Source organism: Platalea leucorodia (genome assembly GCF_965183815.1).
Source record: "Platalea leucorodia genome assembly, chromosome: 4".
NCBI classification, from domain to species: domain Eukaryota; kingdom Metazoa; phylum Chordata; class Aves; order Pelecaniformes; family Threskiornithidae; genus Platalea; species Platalea leucorodia.
The window spans coordinates 114,836,479-114,863,278 of NC_138826.1; the positions used below are offsets into that span (position 1 = coordinate 114,836,479).

The 26,800-nt window shown below is 38.2% G+C and overlaps 1 protein-coding gene across 2 annotated transcripts in view; it reads right to left on the reverse strand.

Annotated features, from left to right (window-relative positions):
• MAGI2 (membrane associated guanylate kinase, WW and PDZ domain containing 2) overlaps positions 1-26,800 on the reverse strand; it is a gene marked incomplete at both ends in the record, with an annotated part of 752,640 nt that overhangs the window by 153,993 nt on the left and 571,847 nt on the right. For both annotated transcript variants that reach the window (XM_082309172.1, XM_082309171.1), the window contains one exon: positions 5,030-5,087. In XM_082309172.1, coding sequence (XP_082165298.1) covers positions 5,030-5,087 — 58 coding nt within the window. The remainder of the gene's footprint in view (positions 1-5,029; positions 5,088-26,800) is intronic.

Genomic DNA, 26,800 nt, shown 5'->3' on the forward strand with positions numbered 1-26,800 from the left:
TAAAGATGTCAGGATTTCAGGCTTGAAATCTGTAGGCTTCTTACAAGCAGAAGTGTGAAATTATGAAACAGCTTCCAATAGCAGATATGGGGTAAAATATCTAGCTTATTTTATGTTAGCATTTGATAAGGTTAAAACCAGGGTTGCTACACAGTGGGTTGAGTTAATTGCTTCAACATAGGGATCATGTCTTATTTTAGAGGCTCTAAAGTATCCTGCCCTGGTCTTCAGCTGCCCTTCCAGAAGAGCATGGGTTTCCCATAGCTTTTGTGCCACATGATACAGATGTAATGGATATCCAAGATCACACTACAGATCTGCATTTAGGACCTTGAACTATGCATAGTGTCATGCTGTAATTGCAGGGCACATTTCAGTGCTGCAGGAGGCCTCTTGCAGACCTAAGTTACAACTTATATGTGGTTCTGTGATATAAAACAAGATGGGATTTTAGCTTATATGGGATGTGTCCACAGCTCAAGGAACATCAGTGCCTGTGGTACTGACATCACAGCTAGAATCTGTTATCCACTGACTCTCTACAATTTCTAGGTGGAGTTTAAGTTGTGGTTTAGTCCATTTACACAAAAATGTCTTCAGTAATGACTATCTTGAAAATGACATTTTTGTCCTAGCAGATCAGAGAGGAAGACTAGCAGAGGTACCTGAAGAACGTCAGGTTGTTGGTGCAACCTTAATAATTCTTAGCTCCAATTTATTCCCATATTTTGACTGTTTTATGGTAGCGTGCAGTCTTGAAAGCACAATGTGAGAATTCCAACAAATTCAAACAACTGCATTAAATATTGTGTCCAAGAGGAGTCAAAGAAAACTATACTGATAATCAGTCGTTTTTATCAGTCAGTAACATGGATTTATGCTTCTAGACTGATGAGACATGAAACACCACCCTTTCATGCAATTTTAAGTGCTATACAGCTTCATGGCTAAACCAGAAAAATTTGATGAGTTTACCTGAGAAAGAAGACATTCAGCTAAGTAGTTCCCTTGAAAGGACATTCTAGCCTTTCATCTAGCTACTTCAGCTGCATACAAAACAGCTATTACTAACCTAGGCCTTAATAAGACAAGCTAAATGTGAGTTTTAGACATGGTTACAAATAAGTGCTTTTGTGGTTAAAATAGATTTTGGATGTGATCCAAAAATGTATTGCTCATTGCTCATAGTATTTAATTCAGTGAGCATTTCTATCTTCACTTTTCTTCCTTTATTTTATACCATTCATATTAAATATAAAAGCCTAATCCAAAGAGGAGACTGCAACTAATTTGCCCTAGTGCCATTGTAGCCGTACAGATGAATCATGCTGCCTTTTGTTTGTTTTCTAATCCTAGGAACCCCGAATTTCCCTCTGCAGAGAAGAAGGGGTAGTCAGTGCTGCTGTCCTCTGTTAGCTCACCATATGCTAACTGGGGACAGCCCCTCAGAGGCAGGATTTGGTTTTGCACTGCATTTAGCTGTGGAGCTGAAATAGCATCTCTTGTGTTATGAATAGGTACTGTCACCACCAGCAAGCCTATAAGACATAGGCACCGTTCTGCCATCTCATCAGTGAATGTGGCCAGGCTAAGTTGTTTTTGTGATAGAGTTTCACGTTAGATGTGCTTAAGACAACTGAAACACATTCTTAGGAGATTTATGGGCAGTAATGCCTAGTATGCAGATTTTAGTTGATGGCCAAGATACTGAGCCCTGCCCAAATGGTAGCACTTGTAAGCATGTGCATCAGCAGAAGGAGTTTAACCTATCTATCTCCTTTTCTTAGCTACTTTAATGTATGGGGTTTTTTGGTAGTTTGTGACTCTAACTTTTGAAATTGTTGCCTATAACCCGCCAAAGTAATTCTGAGGATCAGGATGCCTAAAAAGATGGACATTCTGATGCATAATTTGTTAGTGCCTAACTCCTTTCTATATTCACATTTTTCAGTTACTAATACTTTATAATGACAAAAAGACCTGAAATAAGTTTTTCTATTTGAGTAGTAACAGAGTGTTGTCAGAAATTGTAAGTCAAGGAGGTATATTTTTCCAGAATAAATACACGTAAGGCTAATTTAGCTGTTCTATTAAGGAGACCATGTCTGGAAATTGAGCTCTGCATTGTAGTTAATCATCCTTAAAGGAGGAAATAATCTTTTGGCAATTAGAATGCTGAAAGACCCAGTGCACTCTAATAACCACATTCTCCCCATAGCCCTGCACAGCTAAGTGCTGCTAGTTCGTAGTTTATAAATTAAGAGAAAATTCCGTGAAAGTTAACCTACATATATCAAACATTTCTCATTTATGTCAAATGTCTACACCTTACAAATGAAGCCTGGACCTGCATAACAAGGCAAATGAAAATTTTAATAATGGCTCACACCTACATTCATGCATGATTAAGAGAGAAAGTTATACTGGGGACCTTATTTTTTAACAAAATTTGCAAATATGTTGTGATTAGTCTTTTTTAATTTTGCTAGTAAGACCTTTGAGGTTTTTCTTTGTTTCTTTTTTATCTTTTCCTCTGGTCTCAGAGTATTGGAGCTGAGCATGGGTGGCCCTTGTAAGGTGAACCTGAGTCTGTCTGCCTCATTGCTCATCCTTACAAACTTCCCATGGGATACAAATATTTCAGCAAGCAGAGTACAAGCCCTTCTTTCACTGGCAGTTTTAAAGACCTGCATTTAAAGTTGGACTGGACTTGAATGTGTGAAAGTTCATCACCTAACTTTTCATGATTTACCCACTTTTATGACATAATTAAGAGAGTTTATTGTGATCTGATTTCAGATCATAGAATCATAGAATAGTTAAAAATGAAATCATCTGTTGAATACTGGTAATAAAAAAGCTGTGACTGCCACTTTTTTAGCATGAAAAATGGAAAGCAATCTTTGTTTCAAACTTATTGAGCTCAGACAGCAAATGAAAGTACAGCTACATTTTACTGACTATAAAACTCCTTATGAACTTAGTGCGGCTGCAGTTTTAATGCCACCCTGTGAACATCCATTCCACTTCAAAAAACCTCTGAGCCTGCAGTAGGTTTGATATACCTTTCCACAAATCTTATTTGTGGTAGGATTAATAAATTTGGCACTAACAGCCTTAAAGTATGTAATTGCATAATGATATCTGGGCCTGGTGCCTTGCGTCTGTTTACCTGTGGATGGACATGAAATGGAGATAAATACTGGTTCTTTTTCTGACTCTGCAGTGAAGTGTGAGCCTCACTGGTGCCAGAATGCCTTGGGCTGCGCTAACAACAAAGTGGGTCTCAGTAAGAGATTAATGCACAGAAATTGCACAACACCTGTTACTCACCAAAATACGCTAAAAACCACTGGGGAAGAAGGCTCTTACTCACACCCAGCAGCTGCACATTGCATGTGCAGAAATCTTCAGGGGGGGTTAAGTACAAAGAGATATGTGAACTCCAGCCCCTAGTTACTTGGGGACATCATAAAAGAACTCAGGCATAAAGAGAGGGTAAATTAATGGCATACTTAAGGACTTCAAAAATTTACTCTTTTTTTTCTTGAATCTGGACTGACTAAGCTGATTTGGGCTGAGCAGCAAAGCAGATGGGGCTGCTGGCTCTTTCACCTGAGGGCAGGGAACAAGCCAGGGACAAAGAAGCAGAGCAGGTGCTGCTGCATTTGGAGAATGGGACAGAAGGAGTCAGCAGGGAAGTGGCCAAACACTGTTTTCTTCTGTTTGTTTGCTTTGTAGGAGGGCTAGGGAAGGTGCATGGGCATCTACAAGCTGCTGCTGCTATAGCAGTAAAGAAAAGGGAATCTTAGTCTTCTAACCCTCCAGAAATGTGATTTTTTTTTTGAGCCCTCTGTCCAGCTCTACCCTGTCCATGTTAATAGTAGCATATCCTGAGGTCTGGAAAAGCTGCAGCCCCAGTATTTGTCCAGAGTGATCCTGCAGTCAACATGTTGGTATGGATTTGAGAGACTGGGGGAATAATGTGACACACAAGCTAAAATATTCTATTTTGTATGAAACAACTAGAATAAATGTACTGCTTAAGTGGCAGGATTTGAAATTAAGATTTAGGTCAGGGGGCCATGTTCTCTAAAGATCTCTCTTGTTTAATAAAAGGAACTAATAGATAGATCTTCCTCAACCTTTCAAGCACTGACTGCACAGTGATGGGGAGTGACTTTCTGCCTCCTCTGCTATATACTTCGTGTAGAGAGCAGAGTGAGAACCGACCACTCCAAACAGGTATCACAATTTTGAATCTAGATTCACTTTGCATAAGTCTCATTCACTGTGTTAAGCTAAAAAGCAGAGAAAATAATCTCTCTGATTTACTTATTTTATGTAGGAACTGGCCAGAACATGTTCTACCTAGTACTTCAAACAAAAGCTTTCTGTTGCCTTTTGCATAAAGGAGTAAGAATCTTTTTTTCTTGTTTCATGACAAAAATAAAATCTGAAAAAAATGAAAGCAAGGATTGTGCTGTGAAAATAGAAATATATATTGTCTTATTTTTGGCTGCACTTTTAAGTACAAAATAAAACACAACATCCCTAAAATTTTATAGGCAGCATATAAATAACCTGCCTTCTGGTATAAACAGTGTAAACATCTGATTTGCAGCAAGGAAGGACTACCCTGAAAAGGATTTTAACTGACCTAAAATGATTATGCTTTGCTCTATCCATTGATTAACAAGATCTCTACCTCACTAGATATCCAAATCTTACATAGGAAATAAAACATTTCTTTAATGAGTAAGATCTTTGTACAAGCACTAGCTGGAATGATACCATGAAACCAGACCCTGGAGAAAGAGAATGACTGAATGCCTGAGTCACTGATTGGAGACACATTGAATACATTTGGACACTTTAGCTGTATCGATGACTGAGAATTCCTGGTATATCCTCAGTTTAACATGTCAAGTAATTGTACCCATGCCTTGCCAGGCTAAGCACTGCAGAGGATACTAGTATTAAGTTATGACATATTAACAGCAACTTAATATTGAACTTGGGAACTTACTCAACATAATAAGTGCCATAAATGGGATCATCAATTTTCTCCCAGCCATATGGAAGCTCTGAAAAACAAAGAGTTATCTCTTTTAGTAAATGCAGTACAGAATGCTAAGATTTCTAATAATGAAATTGTGGATCTTTGCTGAGTGTTGAGGGAAATAACTTGATAGTGAAATTAGATACAGTGACTAAAGCAAATGCTAAATCTTGAAAACACCCCCACCCCCCTCCCACCCCCCACCCCATGGCAGCCACAAGTAGTAGTAACTTGAAAATTGGCATGCAAACACAGATCTCAGTCTCTAGAATAACACATTTTAGTTGAACTACTTTATTGTTCCAACAGCTGTGCCAGCCAACAACTGTAGCACATCTTGTATGACATCACCACTGGAGGAAGTGAGGGCATTCTGTTTTCCCAAATAGGTACGCACAAAAAAAGTACTTTGCTTTTTGGGCTTTTTTTTTTTTTTTTTTTGCTAGGAATCTTGGAAAAGTTGGTCTAGAAGGAACGAAAAGAGTTTGCGTCCTGCCATGCAAGTACAGTAAGTATATCTAAATGTTCCTGAGAAGTTTGGACTACTTGTCTCACTGTGATGGCAGTTCCACAGCCACCAAATGCATCCTGTTCCAAAGCTTAGTCATATATCAGGGACATCAGAGTACATAGTAGTACATGGAAGTACAAACCAAAATAAGACATTATAGCATCTTCTGGCAATACAGCTAATTACATTTTGCAGAAATAGAGATCCCTAAAACATTCTGGTATTAACAATTAAAATGTTAAACACATTAATGTAATGATCTCAGAAATCAATCTGTGTTCACATACAAGCAAACCGTCACATATAAATGTACATCCATACATATTTTATTATCACTTACACTGAATGCTTAAAAAATTATTACACTGCCAACAGAACTTCATCTTGTGTTTAAAAGGCACCAGACAAATGTGATAATTATCTCAGTTGACATGAACAGAGTAAAAACCTCAGTGCCAGATGTGATGACTTTGATGGAGGAGACTCACAAAAGGATGGGCATTCCCATCACGCACAGGTATCGATTTCTGTGCAGTTAAGGACCATGGCACAATATACAGGGAGTGGTACTGAGACTCTATAAGGAAATTTGATTCTGGAATTCCTTATCTCAGAATTTTTTTCCTTTTTAAACTCAGTTGCACTTTTAACAACTTTTCAGAGACAATGAGTGCTGAACTAGACAGAGCAGAACTGATGAAGCTCATACTGAACACAGTTATTAAACTGGCCATAAACAAGTACTCCCAGATGATTTCAGCTTCTTTTTTTTTTTTTTTTTTCAGTGACAATGTGAATAGACAATTAGTGATGTGCTCTAAAAGGCAAATATGAAAGTAAAGCCTGACTGGCAATAGGGAGATTAAAGAGTTAAAAAACAATCTTAAGAAATGGCTTCATCCTTGCTTGTTACTTCTCGTTTAAATGCCTCTGTAATAGCTGATCCTTTCTTGAGTGAACCTGCTTAGATGGCTGTGGTCTTCGTGTCACATTGCCCTCAGAGGATGTTCCTGCTCAGCCTATTCCAATACTGCAATGAAGGGCACAACTTTCTGCGAGAGACTTCAGACGAGGAACTCCACGTTACTTTTTTTGTAACGAAAAGCTCAAGGACTTCCTTAATGTTGATACTCATTTTTTCCTGTTATTCTTACAATATTGTTAGCTTTGAAATCTTCACAAGTCTGCACTCTGAACTGCTTTCGTCAGGGCAATTTTCTTATTGTCACTTCATAGGAATGAATTGAGCATAACATATTTACGCAGGTCACAGAATCACAGACTGGTTGAGGTTGGAAGGGACCTCTGGAGATTGTCTAGCCCAACCCCTCTGCTCAAAGCAGGGTCACCTAGACCAGGTTGCTCAGTACCATCTCCAGTCAGCTTTTGAATATCTCCAAGGATGGAGACTCCATAACCTCTCTGGGCAACTTCTTCAAGTGTTCTGCTCACCCACAGAGTGAAGAAGTTTTTTGTTACGTTTAAGCAGAATTTCCTGTATTTCAGTTTGTACCCTTTATCTCCTGTCCTGTCACTGGGCACCATTGAAAAGAACCTGGTTCTGTCTTCCTTGCACCTTCCCTTCAGGTGTTTATTTACATTGATAAGATCCCCCCGACCTGTCTCTTCTCCATGCCAAACAGTCCCAGCTCTCTCAGCCTTTCCTTATAGGAGAGTTGTTCTCGTCCCTTAATCATCTTGGTGGCCCTTCACTGGACTCTCTCCTGTATGTCCATGTCTCTCTTGTATTGAGGAGCCCAGAACTGGATCCAGAACTCCATCTGTGTCTCATCAGTGCTGAGCAGAGGGGAAGGATCATCTCCCTTGATCTGCTGGCAATGCTCTGCCAACTGCAGCCCAGGAGGCTGTTGGCCTGCTTTGTTGCAAGGGCACGTCGCTCGCTCGTCAAGTCACCAAGCATTAGAAAGCCCTGGTGTTGCTCTTCCCAGACCTGCCCAGAACTTCAATAAAATCTGTAGGTGATTGACCCTACAATGGTTCCCACAAATTCCTGTATATCCTGAGACAAGACTGTGGGATGTAATACATAAATATTCAAAATGAAAGCAGCTGATATGCACAAATCCTGTATGGTCCCTACAGTAAATTTCATTCCCAATGCACACGATAAATAAGGCTCCTCTTAATAATTTCCTATGAAAAAATGATGCTTTTACATAACCCTATGACATAGAATAAATATAAAGTATTAGTTTAAAAACAGTAGGTACATTTTATATTCATGTAACCTTGCAAGGTTTTCTTCACCTAATTAAATTCATGTTGCTTTCATATCTAGCCATCTAAAATTACATTCCCGTAGAAAACAGTGAGGCAGGTACCAGTAAAATCTGTACATACTTAAAAATACACATAAACATGCACAGATACACACACACACAAATGTGTGCATAGGTCCCTTTCCCAAAGTGTATTAGTAAACAGAGTTTTTTCCAACTACAAAAATTAAAAAAAGAAAGTAGATGTTTTGCCCAAATTTAAAAGTAGGTGTCCTTCTGTAAATATATACACTTTAAAGTGTATAGATGCAGAGGACATGTTTTATTTTACATATTTATGAAAATCTGAAATAATTTGAGGGTTTGCTACTAACCTATTGGCCTATTTTTTCCTAAAGTAATGATGCATAACTGTATTTATGAACTAGCACAACTATTGAAAAGGCAAATGGCAAATCCCATTTTCTAGTGTAAAAGTCTGTAAAAATTTAATGAATTGGCCATATCATAGAGAACCCACTTTTAAATGCATGGATTGAACTACTGATTATCTAACATCATAAAATAGTCATGGGTTCAGAAGAAAGGAAATAAAAAATTACCTTCATGTACCATAATAAACTCCATGTAAGGCTATGCTTTAATTTCATTCTTCCTTTTGAGATGCAGCCTGTAAGCTATATTTAATTAAAATTCCATGTTGACCAGTAAAATGGAATTGCTAGAGCACAAACCCCAAGCCCCCTGCTCCCCCCCAAAGTATGGCAGATAAGGTTAGCGGAGTGTAGTTTACTACAGAGCTTCTGCTAGAAGAATATTCTGCTACATTTGCTTTCAGGAGCACTGTGATTATTTTTCATTACATTAAATGAAATCTATTCCATTTTTCACTATTGAAATGAAAGATTACAGCACAGAAATACTTTAGTGCTTCATAAAATAGGAAGCTAAGCATTTGCCAAATTAGCGGTGAGGGCATTACAGTTTCTCTTTTTCATTTCACTGTGCCCAGTGATGATCATCAGGGATGAGAGTGAACAGTAAACATTTATAAAAGAGAATTGTTATAAAACACTTGCAGAGGAGATTACTATTGGCCACCATGATTTGAACTGGGAAGGAAGCTATAAATTATAGCATTCTCTGATATTCATTTGGTAGCACTAGCATGCTAGTTCATGTATAATTTCTGCAACCAACAGTTTCATGGTTACTGTGCTATATATGAAGTATTCATTTTCATGAGCTCAACACTTCTGTCATTCATGTCTCTTAATTCTATTGACTCCAGGAGGATTTCTCTGTATAGAAGGAAAAAAAAAAATATCCTTGATTTTCAGTCTTCAATATCTGACATTGCATTCCCACAGATCTCCTCTTATCATCCAGTGAAGGGTCTGTTCAGGAATATTTGTAACAACATCACCATTTAAAAATCAGTAATTGTGCAGCATTTGGCAATGCTGATACCACGAGTGGATGGAAAGGTGCTGGATAATCTGTATAGTGCATATATATGCTCCTGTTTTCACATTTCATGCTTTATTCCTTACTGGAGAAACAGCATATAGCTAACACTGCAGCAGTTGTCCAAAAAAAAAAAAAAAAAGATCAAAAAGGCACAGCTGATACTCAGACACTTTGCTTAGTATGCATCTGGGTAAGCTTTTAAATGCAGAAGGAGCTGCATTTCTAAAAGTTAAATGCCCAGTGGTAACAAAGGCCCTTGTATTTTCAAAGAAAGAAAGAAAGAAGGAAAGAAAGAAGGGAAAAAAGAAAGGAAAAACTAATGTAAATTCAAGCAGGTCACTTTAATAATCTATGGGAGTGCCTTCTCATCACAGCCTGCTTATGCTAATGGTCCAGATGCTCTTATTCTGCCTTCTGAAAGCTGTTGTGTTTCAGAATGACTTTTGATGGTGCCACTTAACTTTCGCTGGGGATGGGGGAAGGAGTACATTTTGGATCTCAATGTGCCAAGATAAAAAAGCATATTACCAAGCCCAAAGATTAATTTTTCTGAAGTTTATGGTGTACTAACTGTGTTAAAGAGAGTCATAAAAACCTCTCAAGGTTGCAGAACAACAGCCAGCATTGTGTCACTACCCTACTGACAGGCTGGAAAGAAAGACGAGAGCATATTTCTTGAATTGGCTGCAATCAAAATATTTGTATAGTACAAAAGAGTATAGTATGAGAGAGAAAAAGAAAATATAATGCCTGCCGTTATTGAACATGCTGTCAATAAGGATGTGGAAGCTGTGGAAGTCAGCATGAGTTTGGTTCACCTGCCTTGTTAATACCCAGGCACAGGTCAGGAATCCTTTTTTAACCTATGTATGAGACTTTTCAGAAAAATATTATATCTTTCCACTCAACAGTGCATGTTTGTTTTATCTCTTGCTTTCTCTCTTCTCTTTTCTTTCTCCCTGTTTCAAATTCAGTTTTGCCTTTTCAAGTCAGTTACCTACTACAGAAGGTATCAAATCAGCTGTGTTGAAAGTTACAAAATACCATGCCGCTCCGCAGTCCAATGAAGCTGCACACTGTTCCAGACTCTTTAAGAGATATAGTCTTTGCAAATATTTATCGGCAAGTCTAAACCAGTGGTCCTCACTGCATAGCTTACACAGAAAATGTTGCCTGTGATACCCTAAGGTACAGGGCACAGATTCCCAAGGAGCAGATGCTGCTCATGGCGTGCTGTGCTGCTCCCTCGCAGCAGAGGGCTGGCGATGTCTGGTTTGAATGCTCTTGTTAGCACCTGTCCACATTGCCCAGCCGATACATGAAACGATACAGTAGTTGCACTGCTGCTCCTGAAACCTTCTGTTACAGGTTGCCATAAGAAAAGAGAGGGTAACATTACTCACTGAAAGTCAGTATTTGACCTACTATCCACATACCTTCTGCTAGGTCACCTATCTGCATAACATATTGGAGCTCCAAAAACCAGCAAAAAATCAACAGGTATATGCTATGGTAAAATCCTTTATAGTGCTTCAACAGGTTCCTCCACTTAGCCATGTTTCAAACATCATGGCCTAAACTGGAAAATGCAATTACTAACATGGACTTTGCTATGCTAGTGTACAAATCAAAAGCTGCAGGAGAAAATAAATCAGATATAAAAAAATCAGATGTTGAATTGTTCACTGTCTCAGTGAAAATAACAACAAAGGCAGGAATGGACAACCCCACCTCCACAGCAAAAACAAATTCACTCTTCCTATCATGGAAGACCTGGAAAGCTTAGGGAATGTACCAGCTCCAAGCCAAGCCATTGAATCATAGAATCTTAGAATCATTTAAGTTAGAAAAGACACATGTAAGCTCAATTTCAATTAAACTCATGTTCTCAACTGCCATTCTCATAGCAGCAAATTTCACAAAGTCATGACTGTTTATGTTCTGTCTGTAATCACAAACCATTCATGGGCAATTTATTCTCATGAATAAAATGACATTATGCATAATTTCTTCTTGCACAATGGAAACAAATGTCTAAGTAACATTCACATCTGATAAATGCATCTTCTTCCTTCTGTGCAGCTTATTGTGACATGCAATATCCTTAATTGTGCAGAATGTAGATTACTAAATATTACAATCAATTCAATGATATTTTCTCCCAGCATTGTTACCAAGTGAAATATTGCCAACAGTAGGGATATTTTTCACATTAGGTGTATTTGATCCCTCTGGCATGCAGAACTGTGTAACGTCTAATCAAGATTTGCATTAACACAGTGAAAAAGTACCAACTGAATTACTGAGTTTTAACTATCAAAAAGGAGTTCATAAAGGGCTTGTTAGCTATTAATTCAAATAAAAATGAAAAAATGCAATTAAAAAGAAATTAGGGGAAAAAATACCTTAGATGTTGAAAATGTAGTTAGGTTATTGCAGGCAGTGCCTGAGATGGTTTCCTTAATAAAGCCTTAACAAAGAACTCAGTTCTCAGTAGTTTACTGGGCAATAGCTGAAGCTGGTCTGAGTACTCTCCCTGGACCTTTTCAAGAGAAAGCTTAGTGTTTCTGTTAAAAGATTCCAAACAAACTACAAAATCTTGTTTTCAGTGTATTTAACAATAATAGATCTAAGGAAAGCAGAAATACTCACCGAAAAACATTTATTGTTAAAACTTTGATTTTTTTCTTTTAATCAAATCATGTTATGCTTTTGTCTTGTTCTCTGTCCTTACTCCTGTGTTATTTGTGCTGGGTACTTGGTTTATATTACAGAACATTTTGGGAGACAGAAGTTTAAACCAGCTCCTTGTTGGTCTCACAATTTCCACTAGAGTGACTTGTGTTTTGCTGGGGAAATAGAGACCACTAGGAAACACTGAAAAATCTCACTTTTTAGCTACAAGTTCTTGCCCAGGAGACTGGTTATAAATGCATCAGGTTTCCATGGAATAATTAAAGAGTTATGTTCCTTACCTTCCAAGAATAGTTCGGAATAATTTTCTGAATTCTGTGTTAATTACACGTTATCTCATTTTTACTGTAACAAAGGGTACATCTAAACAGTCACTGAAACCCTTGTCCTCACAGCTCCTAGCTTTAAACTGGCTAACGTGGGCACTGCTAGGAGTGAAGTCACTTCAGGAGGAATCTGAGTGCAGAATATGAACCTGCCGGAGAAGCTCAGCACGTGTCCCCGTGGTTACTCACACGGATGCTGAGGAGCTGTGATGGTGTTGCTGGCTGGTTCGAAGTTCAGACATGCACATAAAAGAGAGCGTCACAGGCACACTCGTTTTACCAGCAGAAAAGGAGCCCCAAGTACATCAACTGCGCACAGCATTATCAATTTGTATTCCTGAAGTTCAGCAGATTTGCTGAATACCACGTATAGCTCCAACAGGGAAGATTCTGCTTTTGAAAATGATTTTATTAACACAGCTTTTTTTATGCTATATTCTTTAGACTTTGAAGAAAACAGACTGAAAAGAAACATTCTTTTTGATCTTTTGGATGTTCAAATCCTTCAGTGCTTGTACCTCATTACTGACTGTATCAATTCAGCCTTGTTACAAACCAGTGTTTTCTACCTAATAGCTGCCTGATCTCATGAAGTTAGCTTTTCTTCTATTTGCTTTTCAGTCTCTTCATTTATTTATATTATTTCCTTTGCTGTTAAGTGCTTAACAACATACCCTGTGAATTTATGGAGTAATTGACTTGACTGTTATTATATAACCTAAAACTTGCAGTTTGGCTGCTGACCTAAAAAGCCCCATAAAGGTATGTGGCTAGTAATAGCGCAGGCTAGACCTCATGGCAGGCAGCTAGGTGTTCTGTACTAGTATCTCAAATTCATATACAGGCTTCAACACACTTTAGCTATCCTTTACCTCTTAACCTCTGCTACAACAAAGAAAAAAAGCCTATCATTCTGTAACAAACACAAATGACACATTGTAATGCTATTTTCAGTGCCAAACTTTACTAAAGGGGAAACAGGATTACCCTCAGCCTCTCCTCACAGGGCAAGTGCTCCTGCCCCTGGCCATCTTGGTTGCCCTCTGCTGAACTCGGTCCTCTTTATCAATCCAGTTTATCTTGTATTGGGGGACCCAAAACTGGATGCAGTATTACAGATGCAGTATAATGACTCAGTTCCCAACCTGTACTGTTGCAAGATTTTCTTCCTGCCCAGGTGCAGGACTTTGCATTTGTCCTTGTTGAATTTCGCAAAGTTTCTGCTGGCCCTTTTCTCCAGCCTGGCTAGGTCCCTCAATGGCAGCCCTGCCCTTGACCATGTTGACTGGTCCCCCTGGGGTCACCTGCAAAGGTGACTTTGTTGCCTCCTTCAGACTCTACATAAAGATGCCAAAACAGGACAGGGCCTGCTATAAACCCCTGCAATGCTCCTCTTGCATAGGCATTCAGGTGTAGTATGGCCCATTAACCACTACCCTCTGAGCCCCACCACCCAGCCAGTTATTTACCTGTGCTGTTCTCCATCCAACCAGATTTTTAATGCCCTGAGTGCGGTACACAAATATCATGGGAAACAGTGCAAAAAATCTTACAAAAGTCAAGGTAAATGACACCCACCGCTTTTGCTTCATCCACAAATCCAGTCATTTTAGCATAGCAACCAGATTGGTCAGGCAGGATTTGCACTGGGTAAATCCACACTGGCTGTTCCCAGTCACCACCCTCTCCTTCAGGTACCCAGAAATGTGTTCTCAGAGAACTCGCTTCACGATTTTGTCAGGGACATTGTCAGGGCCTGTCACCTGCCAGCGTCCTGAGCTCCTCTGCCACAGCATCTTGAACTTCACTATTTCATGGTCACGATAGCCAAAGCTGCCATCGATTCCACTAGTTCTTGCTGTTAGTTCATAGCAGGTCCAGCTGTGCATCACCCTTCATGGTGGGCCCATCTGGCACTTATATCGAGAAGTTATCCTCTAAAACCACCAGAAATCCTGTTGCCTGCTTGTCTCCTGCCTTGCTGCCCATCTAGAAGATGTCAGGGAGGTTAAAACACCCCATGAAAACCAGAATCTGTGATTAGAGACTTCCTTGAGTTGTTTAAAGAAGGCTCCATTCACTTCCTTTCCATGATGAGGGGGTCTGTACAACAACCCACCCACAAGTCTCCCCTGCCAGCCTCTCCACTGATCTTGACCCGCAGACTCTCCACCAGCCAGCCGTCCATCCCACAGGAGAGCTCTGTATATCCACGTTGTTGCTCTGCACAGAGGACTATCCCCTTTTTTCATCTCCCCTAACCATTTTTCCTGGTCAAACAGGCTATTTTACCTTGTTTCTGACTGATTTTTAAAATAACAACACTAAAGTTTAATTAAAATTTCGATCAACATTAGAAAACATTTGTTTCATTACTTCATTTGTCTCACTGGGCCTTGAGAGTCTCAAGTCAGTGTTTCAAAATAAAGCACACAGCATAATGTTTTATGTTTTTTTATTTTTCTGCCTTGTTATTACACCAAATGGCAATTACTTGATTTTATGTGACAAGCCAGTGAGGCAAATGGATATACATATTATAAAAAGAGATGGGAAAATGTAGCATCTATAGTGATAATGAAAAAAAAAAAAAACAGCCAAGAATACTTTGTATGCTTACAATGAACTGATTAGCTGTGGGTGGTCCACAAATAAAAAGCTATCCTGCCCAGACTGTAAAATTGCATAGGTACATTACTTATATGTGATGAGCTGCAACTGCCTCAGAAGCATCAGATATTGGCCTTGGATGTAAATCTCAGAGCAGATTAAATAAACCAGTGCTCTGATCAAGTACAACACATCTTACATTTCTATATTTTATTTCCAAGTGGCCAATGAAGTTGTATGCAATCAGATAGAAGAATCCTCCTCAAGGTACTTCCTACATGATCTGTTTCTATGACTACCATGCTTTTTTAATAATATGTTTTCACAGTTGTGAACAATAGCTGGATATATGTAATGCAGATACATTAGTTGTTTAAATAGTATTTGATGAAATAGATAAATCAATACAACTGATGAGGGAGATTACATTGCACTGTGGAAAATTCAGGTTAACACTGCAGCTTCTGAGGCAGCAATTCTTGATTTATACTAGTGAAATTAGATTAGAATCTGGTTTTGTCTCCTCAGTGGCTTCATTGACTTGTCTAGGGTGAGAACTTTAAAAGTCCCATCTTTTATTACTTTTTGCTTTGTTGCACAATAGATAAAAATCTGCTTTAGTTGCATGTAACTGCTTTCTGAAACTTCTTGTCATAACTTATTCATCATTATGCATTAGTTATATTTATGAGGACACTCAAATTGAGTCACTCCATACTTTAAACATTATGTTAAAAATCCCTTGGCATTTGAATGACAAGGAAATATGTATGAATTCAGAAGCTTATTTTTCTTTATTTGAATTGTAATGCCATCTGCCAAAACTCTCTCTCAGTATGGTTCTATGACAGCATCAGAAAGGAACTGTGCATGAGAAACAGGTGTATGGTCCTTTGTTAATCTACCAGACACATTTTGTTTGCATTCATAAGGGCACTTTGCAAATGTAGTGTCCACTTAATACACCAATTTGTGACAATGACAAAATAATCAGGTTTCTAAGTCGCTTTTCCTTCAGGAGTTTTAACTGTATGGGATAATAATAAGACAGTTAAGATCCACCCATGTTTTCTTCATGTTTTAATGTTCAGTAATGTTGGCATGTAACTAACGTTATAGGAAGAAGGGAAAAAAAAGGAAGGCAAGGTAGTATTTTCATGTTCGTAGTCATTATTTTTTATTTTTATGCTCTGCAATGTCATGAAAAGTGGCAACACACTTATTTTCTACTCCCTTTTTCCCTCGTCTTTTTCCTTCCTAAGGGTGAATAGAGTAGTAACCCCAACACTAGAGAGGGGACTAAGAGGGTGCTGTGTTAGAGGGATAGGGTGGAAATGGGACAGAGGGATGGAGAAAAACAAAGAGCAGGCTGTGGTTCGTGTGTCTTGTTTATCATTAAGCATCTCCAAAACCCTTCAGGTTCTTTTCCCAAAGAAAGACTCTTACCTCTCCCAAGAAAACCCAAATGTCTTTCAAAGACAACCTGCAGTCTATTCCTAATTCTCCCTAAACCTAGTAGTTTTTTACCAAAAGAATTTGTTCCTCTCCCTGCCTCCTTCTTTAGACTCCTTCTTTCCTGCCCCACTGGTGACGCAGTCCCCCTGAATTCTGCCAGGCCAGAGGACTTCCACTGCTGTATCTAAACCCAAGTCTTTCCCATTCCCAGAACTTTTGAGGGGAATAAGATTATAAAGACAACCAAAAGACTGCTGTGGCTACCTCAGAAAAAGCATATCTACAATAGTTAATGGAAGAAGAGAGTGCCTGCTCACTTTTTTCATTAACGTGCAGCAATAGCCTATTTGCATAAGTCAGAGGACTTTCAGGTTACTCAGTCATATGGCTGCCTTTATCATAAGCATCAACCCAGAGAAATGAGGTATCTGACTTTCACGATACTGCTATACATAACTTTGGAATCAGCAACTGCTCTACTTGAGTTATTCCAACAGAAAGTAACCTTTTCCTCAACGTACGCCCTTGCTTTGTACCATGTGGTACAGTTTTGATTCCTGCACAGGTATTATATTAATTAATTATTTAAATTAAATTAATTACTTTTAATTGCATTTGTACTTAATGGTTGAAGGTAGGTCTCCAAACTGAAGCTGTACCAACTCAGTGGCACAATAAACGAATCTTCAATTTCAACTCATCTTTTTGTGTTAGTCTTTATTTTCTGCTCTTTACTGTTCTCCAGTCTCTTCAGCCCCTTAAATATCAAGGTCACTACAAGTTCTTAAAGAGAAGAAACCCTCCAAACTGCTTCCCCTACAACTTATTCCAAAAGTGGTCTACCACAAAGTTAATACAGAATAGACCCTACAGGGTCCCTACAGGAACACCAAACACGAAGACTGAACAGATCTCTCACTGCAGTATCTCATTTCAGCCCAGCTTTGCCTGAGTCTATTTTATACCTTTCTAATTCCTCTGTAAGCCAGTTTAGAAGTAATCAGATACAAGCATGCAAAGGCATGCCTTTTACAGACTGACCTAGCGATACTTGATTGAAATTTTTTGAGGATTTCTCCTTCTGGCCCATGAGAACAACTCAGATTGAATGCTTAGGCTGGGTCGCCTCAACATCAGCACACGCTGTTCAGAAGGCTCAGTGGGAAGGGCAGCAGCATGATCCTACTGACTAGAGCCTCAGTTACTTAAAAAAATACATGTATGAGGGCCTAAAAGAAAATATAAAAACTACCATTCAACCAAAGCTGTCTCTAAATCAGTAGAAAGGAGTGGGTATCAGACAAATAAACAACAGAAATTGCAAACAGGAGAAATGGATAAATTAGGCTGTGGCAACATGTTTTTTAAGATTGATTTTGTTAGCATTGTCTGTAACTATGCATACTTGTAATACAACCAGGGAAGAGCAAATAAGCACAGACCAGAACAACTTTTAGTGGCTGGTTATATTTCTTTTCATTCATTTGCAGTCTTCATAAAATTTAATAAACTCTACTGGCCATCTCCAGGCAGAACTCAGAGGATGAGAATTTTATTGGGACTTATTTACTGGACAGGTGTAGAGACTATAATTATTATCTTAAAGTCAAGCAGAGCTGGAAGGGACTTGATTTTACGTCTCTCTTGATAGGCACTCCTGACACTGTAACTGTAATGCTTGCTATGTACTGCTGTAAAAATGTAATGTTAGGATTATCGTCCATAACTTTCAGATGCAGCAGAATGGGCTAGATTAAGTCTGTTTGCAATTTATGATATATTCACTGTGTGCATTAATCAATAGCTAGTTATGTTTTTTTCTTGGTGAACTTTAATTATTTTGAGGAAAATGTTATATGCCTACAGAATACGCGTGCTCAATTCCTAAGTTTGTCTTTTGTGCTGAACTGCAGTCAGGATTTGTGGATTTGAACTAGTGTTCAACTAGTGTCTTCTTTGATATGTAATTAGGTGCTTGCATTTCACAGACTTGGTTCACATCTGGTTCACTGGTCTGTTCTCACAGAAAAAGATTATTTCTGTATCATGGGAAAAAATAAGCTTCCAATCTTTTATAAAAAGTCTTACAAATGCAGAGAATTGAATGCTACATGCATTTTAGGTGCATATTTTTCTCTGCTCCACTGACAAAGTCAGTTGTGCAACTGCTATGTTTGTAAAACTGTTGGCTCTGAGCACTTGCAACACCTGTGGCAGAGGCAGCCTCTGCCAGGCTTTTAGTACACAGTGAAATGATAAAAATGTATTAGTTTTCCACTTTGCAGTTGCAGTCCTAATTACACAATGCAGCTGGTGCTGCAGGAAAATCCATGCTGTTTAACAGTAAAGGAATTTAAGTGGAAGGAGAGAAGATGGTGTTGCTTTGCAACTGTCTTTTTTCTCTTTAATCTCTTTTTTTCCTTCTACCATTTTAAAATGAGTAGATGATGAGAAAGGGCAAGGGGACAAGGAGAGTAGAAAAGATGGGTGGAAACGAGTGAGAGAAAGCATCAGTGTGACAGTGAGGGGAGGAAGATATGTTGCTACGTGCTGGGACTGGCCCTGAAATTGCTCATTTTCCTCCATATGTTACTTCTCTCATCCTTTATTTGTAAATCTCTTCTCTTTTGCCAGTTCTATTTTCCTCAATTTTTCTCTTTTTAAAAATTTTATTTTCAGCTTCCTTTCTCCTTTTTTTTTTGAAATTGTTTGAGTCAGTAACAAACAGGATACCTTTTGGTTTCCTAAAAGTGATGGAAGACAATGGTATCTCCTGCAATTTAAAATAGGAACAAATGCTCATGCAATTTGTACCATACAGCCTAAAGAAAGGACAATGTGGTTAAAACTTCTGAGTTTGCAGAAGCTGAGTCTGCATATCTGTATTAAGTCTAAAAGAGAATGGGGATTGTATAATATGCTTTTAAGATCATGAGCTGGCTGCTCCTTTAAAACACAAAACACCATGTGATATGAACATGTAACTCACTAGTGAGTGCTTAGTGTGACAAGGATTTTATAAAATCAAAACTCATTTAGATGTCAGTCTAAGGTTCTTCTGAGAATATTTGCATTTCCTTGTCTTCCTTTAATAAAGATAATTAATGCCACTCAGTTGTTTTAGGACCACAACTGTAAACAGGCTAAGTATGGGCTGTATCAGGTCTGTCAATTTTACATTGTCCTAAAGAGTCTGAAGTTCACAATGCTTAACCATTATGTGCTCAGATTTCCAGTATTCTGCGCTCTTATGATAAGCATGACAACATCTGCTTACCTCAAAAAAATAGGGACCTCATGAGCAACTGCAATCCTACAAGTGTCAAAGTCATTCTCATGTCCCTTCAGAACAGGGCTGTTAAAAGCAATTGGTGTCAGACAGTATCTCTGAGCTAAACTCTGCCCACTGTTCGATTTCAGGTCAGACTTCTGCTGTTCAGATGTTACAGAGGTTCTGAAATTAATAAAGTGAACTGAGACACCAGCTATTCATAGCAATCAATCACCAGCATCCTCATCCACAGTTAGTTAGGACAGCTAGTGGAAAAACATATTGAAATAGCCAGTGAAAGTAATGAAGAATATTGTATTAGCATCAAAGTCCTGGCAATCTTGAAAAATTCTAAATCAATTCTCAATCCTGTCTGTTCACACAACAAAATCTGGAGTCTGGAGGCTGTTTTGACCTAAAAATGACAGGCAATAGCACCTTCTTCACTGTAGCAAAAGTAATTCACTGCAACCAGACAACAATTAACACCATTTCACAGCTGCAACTGTCCTTGAATGATGGGACTTATATTCAGCCCTGCTCATGTTTCTGCTCTGTTCTCTTTAACTATTATTCTTATGAAAGATTTGCCATCTCCTTTCAGGATCTTTCTTTTAACCATTAATAGCAAGAGGATTATTTATTTTTGTTCCAACAGAAAACATTAAAAACATCTTCAAAAGACTGGAAATTTTGCTGTGGCTATATTGATGACTGTGGTACTCTGTGTAATCACATTCGTCCCTCATGAGAAGCTTTCAATAAAGGGCTCAAATCGTGATGCAGAGCATATGACTTTGGTACAGATACTGTTAGGTCTTCTGCAAGTCAAGGTTACACTAATAAGCCAAAGCCTTTCTTTCATGTCACTATGCAAACCTGAGATAATCTGAGTAATTCTCCGGGAATGAAAGAGAAGGAATATTTAGCAGGGCGAAAGGACCAAGGAAATACAGACACACATCATGTGGAAGTTGCCACAGTAGAAATACTTCTGCACAAGGACACAGGAATTTGCATCTCCCACTTGCAATAGCTCTCTGGCCCTGTGTGGTCTTTGCACCCATGTGCTGCCCAGCCCTGGTGGGATTCAGCTCTGCACAGGCAACAGGGCAGCCTCTGCCCTGCAGCACAGTTTGCTTCCCTCCCAAAGAACCTGCACCAGTTTTGCTACTTCAGGGGAAGCAGTAGGGTTTAACCCATGGTAATTGTCCTTTAGGCACTGTCTTATCTTAGAACACAAGAACACTTGAAAGAGGGTTTCTGTCTTATTTTAGCTAATCTAATGGTCAGAAGGAGATAAACCCTTAAGAGAAACTATTGCTCTCACCTCATAAGTAGGCTTGCCCACTTATCTATTTAATTTTTCATAAATTGATAAACATTTATGTTATTAAGGACAATTAAAGACTGTGACAATAAAAGGAAAAATATAATAAAAAACAAAATCAAGGACATCAGCACTCAAACTTGTAAGAATAAAATATTGGATTAAAGAAAGGGAAAATTCATTCGATTACTGCAATATGAATGGTCTTGAGATGCCAAATATGAATATGAAATTCAATTTTTAATCTATCTAAAAGTATATGTCTGCAGTCTTTGATTTAGACTCATGTCTAATGCAAATCACATTAAGTAGAAGAAAACGTTTGGAAGAAAGAAAAAAGAGCAGAATAAAATGTATAACCTTCTCCCTTCTTTCCCAAAATAAGACCTTCATCTATTAAGGATAGCACATAAAAGCTTTTAATACTTTCTCCCTAGATCAGTTTTTACCTCTGTATGATTTTTTTTTTTTTTAAATCTTAATGGATATTTATGATAACCTTTGAGTTATCTAGAGGCTGAAAATGGGAATCTCTGCAGAAGGTTCCACTTTTAGCATTTCATGTTCCCTTTCAAAGAGATATAACCTAATAAAATGAACAATCGAAATGAAACAAATATGCATAAGCAGACTTTGAAAGCAGCAAAGTGTAATTTTCAATTAGGATAGTCTCCTTGCTGTTGTCCATTTCAAAGCATACAATAGACTGACAACATCTACAGATTATTTTTCACATTTGCCGAAGAAAATACCTTGTAACTCCATTTGTATGCAGTTGATACAAGATGAAAATTATCAAAACCAGACAGTGTTGCCATATGTTGCAGTACAGAAGCAAATTATATTACATTAACACCCCATCACTATCATATAAAAAGGCTGCAAAGATGAATGTTCCCTAAAAAAATATCTACTAAAGAATTAAAAGATGGGGAAAGTAATAGTTTTAAATTAAAAATACAAAATATTATTTTTTCCCCTTTTCTCCTTCAAGGTTTCTCTTCTTTTTTTACTCTTTCTTCCCATTATTACTACTGTTACAGATTCTCTCATTAGTTCCTTTTACTATCGTTAGAGATCTTGATGTTATCTTTGACCAGCAGCTCCAAGTATATTTTTCTTAGGATTAAATCTTCCAGGAGCTATAGTTTGAATAACTCAAGAATATGTAAGCTTCTTATGTCTGATATATCAAAAAATCCCATCCCACACATTAGTGGTCCTCAGAGCCTCAAACTGTAGTGTTATATATGCTGGTCTGTCAAAATTCCCTTTTTTTTTGTCAATATGAAACATGTGATTTGTCTAATTTAGTGTTTTAATAAAAGCCTAGATTTTCTCATTTCAACCCCATTTCTTTTTCCCATCAGAATTTATTTCCACTTGAAAGAAATCTGGGATTAAGGTAGGCTGTGCTCTGCTTTTCTATAGTTCTCGCTATGCATGGGTATTATTCTGGAAGAAGAGTATCTTTTAGCAGGTTAACCTTCAGCTGAATACTGAACACTTCACGTATACATAAGGATGGAATGTTAAAAATGAGCTAGAAACATGAAAAGGATGAAAAATCCCTGTATGCAAGGTTCTGCTTCCAAAGTGTAGAGATCTACTGGATTCTTCAGTTTCCCTTTTATCTTCAGAAGAAGAAGTGATAATTACCTATATGCTAATAATGACATTAAAAACTCCAATGGAATTGCAATCTTCATCAGAAATGAAGAAGGAGGGGGTCTGAGCTACCTGGTCTAGTGAAAGATGTCCCTGTCCATGGCAGGGGGGTTGGGCTAGATGATCTTTAAAGGTCCCTTCCAATCCAAACCATTCTATGATTCTATGATTCTAAGGAGAATTGGTAACGTGAATGGTTATGGAATGTAAGAATGTGGACAACTTGTCTCCAGGTATTCCAGTTTCTCTACACGCAAGTTACTTTTCTTCTTTTATTGCTCCTCCCCACTCCCTCTTTTCTCTCTGCAGTTTCCAACCAGTCACTGTTAAGAGATACTTTTTCCAGATCCCCAGTTCCATTCTCATACATCTTCCCACAAATGTGCTCCCTGCTTTTTTAATAAAAACTCCTTACACGCTATCTCTAATAATTTGGGTTGATTCACCCTGAATTAGCATTGGAAATGAATCAGAAAACCTAAGTAGTGTTGTGATTTCCACAAAATTTTTCAAAAAGAGGCTTTTCTCAGGACTGCTGGTTCTTGATGATGGTGTAGGTGGGCTTCTCAGCCCAGCAAGGTGTGATTGTCACTACTTTTTTGAAGCAGACATAAGACAAATAATGTATTAGTCATTTATATGTCATTCTCCCACCAAAGTAATGATGCTAAAGCACCCCGGAGGTCTGTGAACTGATCTAGTGTGCTGTGTGCAAAACCTGACTGGACCGACAAAAACCAGTTTTCTAGCAGGGAAGGAGGGCTCTTTACAGGCTCCTTAGGAAGGGCAGGCTGGGAAGACTACGAGGTAGAGTTGCCCTTTATGTGAGAGAACAGCTGGAATGCACAGAACTCTGCCTGGGGATGGATGAGGAGATGACTGAGAGCTTATGGGTGAGGATTAAAGAGAAGACGGGTAAGGGTGACATTGTAGTTGGTGTCTGCTATAGGCTGCCTGAAGAGAAAGAACAAGTAGATGAGACCCTCTACAGAAAGATAGGAGCAGCCTCACATTTGCAGGCCATGGTTCTCATGGGGTACTTCAACCACCACAATATCTGCTGGAGGGACAACACAGTAGAGGTTCCTGGAGTGCATCAACAACTTTCTCATCCAAGAGATACAAAGAGGAGAGGTGGTCTGCCGGACATCATACTAACCAACAAGGAGAGACTTCTTGGGGATGTGAAGGTCAAAGGCAGCCTTGGCTGCAGTGACCATGAGATGGTGGAGTTCAGAGGTCCTTTCCAACCTCAACCATTCTCTGATTCTGTTAGGGCAGAAGATACTGGCAGCATCTACAAGGTCTTAAGTAGTCTAGATATGTGGATTACGATTTGCCAAAAATATGAAAAAAAAAAATGTTTAAAGAACTGCACAGAAACAGACACAAGAAAGACAACGCAAGTGTACAAAAAAAGTAAAATGCACAAAAAAATATAACAGGTGAAATAAATTTAGCCTCCGTATTTATTCCTCCTTTTGTCAATTTCAGCTTTAGCCTTTGATTCTGGTTCCAAGAGGTGTTTCAACACAAAGCCTACTCAGGAGGCACACACCTTCCGAAAACACTTACGTGTCGTTGACTGCCAGCTTTTACTGTCTAGACCTTTTTAGTCTAAATACTTTTCATTGAAATTTGTTGCATATTAAAGAGACATTCGCTTTTCTGTTTCACAAAAATATTCCCGTAATCCTTAATTGTACATGCCATCTCATTCAAATCTAAGCTACAGGACTCTTAATCACACTCACATACACAGCAGGTTCTCTCTCATCATGCAGGTAACATTTTATTGACCTATTTCAGTTCCAGCTCATTAAAAACAGCTGTTCTGATGTTTAAGAAAAGAGCAGAATGTAAATAAACCAATTAAGTGTAAAATGTAAAATTAAGTGTAAAAATGTAAAATTAAGACAAGTAAAATGGCTGATTTAAATTCTCCCTAAATTCTTTTCTCAGGTCCACCAAGGCCCTCTGTTTTTTCTCACTGTGAACTGAAGTGTATGTGCAGATCTTCCACTGAACAAATGGGACTAAATATTGCCCCCAATCTATAGTGTGAAAACCCCAAGAATTGCAGACACATTCACACTATTGGTGTGAATGAGGTAACTTAGGTACCAGAAACAGTCTAGCCATAGACTTGGCAGCACAAAGCTGCATCCAAACTAAATTTATCCTGCTACTTCCAATGCAGAATAAGACCTTTAAGAGCTAGTCAGGCATCCCCTCAACACGTTTTGAAAGCTGATTTTATTCTGTTCATTGCATTGGAGTTGTCAAGAGATTTCTTAGATTGTAAGTTCTTCTAGGCAGAGATCAGCTAATACTCATTTATTTGGTAACTACAAAAGAAGGCTGTCTTTTATGCTCTGTGACAGCACAAATTAATAACCATAAAGCTATAGTAGCAACAGGTCAAGTAGTGGCAAAGCATACTGTTTGCTAAAAACCCACAGTAATCGAAAATTATTTATTCTGGAAAACTTCTAAGCAAACACAATCAAGAAACACAGGCAGAATGTCATAAAAGTTTTTATCTGAGATATATGATGAAAAGAGCTTTAGCTACTATAAACAGCAAACCAGAAAACAATTCTATATTCTTATCAGCAGGTTGAGATGGAAGCAGATGGAGAAAATGATAAAAAATGGGATGGATGGCATTTTAGCTTCCGAGCCATACCGTTCAACATTTTTGCTTTTCTGAGATTTCCAAGACATGCAGTTATGTTTCTTTTCAATTAAGGCTGAATTTGCCTCTAGTTACAACTCAGCATTTATTGACTTGCAAGGATCCTTATATTCAAGAGTTTATGTGCTGACTTCAGGTAAATCATAGTTCTCTACAGCATCATCCTCACTACTGAGGTATTTTATGTTTGTTCTTTAAATTACTTGCTCAAAGCAAAGCTTGTTTTTCAAATGTGTAGTTGAATAACTAATTTCTCCAGCAGCTTTGCAGCATATTTTCCATATGAAGTGCTAAATCTGGTTACTGTGCTCAGCTTTCCTTTTCCACATGGCTACTGATATGTGTTTACAGATTACTCCAAAATATCTACAAAATACAATAACATTATGTTAAGAAGTATTTAGATATGGTAGCCTAAACTGTGTTTTTGATTCACAATATTAAACCCAACAGATTAACTGATTAAATCTGAAAAAACAACTGCACCTGGTTTTGAATGTGGAGTTGTTATTACTGGTGGCATCATTAAAATTGCTTTGAGATTGGTAGCTACAGCTTGAACTGAATTCCTTGGACCTGGGCCAACTCACATTAAAGTCAATGGAAAGGAGATTTGCTTGCACTGAAATTAATCAGAAATGAGCTCATGACATTTAAAGCTGGCAAAATTGTATGTATTGGCTACGTAGTTTTCTAAAAGCATAGATGTTTTACCTACAGAAGCAACAATTATCATAAGAACTGCTGGAATGCAAAAATAGGGATACTTCAAAGGCACAAATGGCAGACATGTCCTTTGCTCCTATTAAAACTCTTTTTAAATATCCCCTTTATTGATATGTTTTGCTCATGCAGGGGGGCCGCCACGCTCAACTGAAAAAATGGAACATTTTCCCATTTTATTTAATGGCAAAAACAGCAGCTTTATAATGTCTTTTCTTCAGAATACACCAATGTTTTTAAATCTCAAATAAAGTAGGCAAATATTATTATGCTTATTTTCGCAGATGGGGATATTGAAGCCCAAAAAGATGCAATTTCTCATAGTCACACATTAAATCACTGGCAATCCATGGGACAGAGTCCAGGACTTCTAACTCTCTGTGAACCACTAGACTACAATATCACTCACAGCATGATTTAAAGAGCCACCCTCAATCTCAGAAGACAGCTTTGTAAAATATAATTTTGCAAAAGATTCTCAGAAGGGTTTCAGATGCAGTAGTTGTAATTCCAATTTTTTCCATTCATCCTATTTCCCAGGTTTTTGACTCAGTAATATGCTTTGGGATTAGCTCTTGAGAACCTTGAGTTTCAGCCAAACATGGATTATGGATCAGATAATGCTAATTACAATTAATAATGTGGACATTAGTATTGTAAATTGAGAACTTACCAGGGAATTAATTTTGTCACTGAAAGTTGGAATGATGCTATAAGAACACAAAATCCATAACCAGGGACG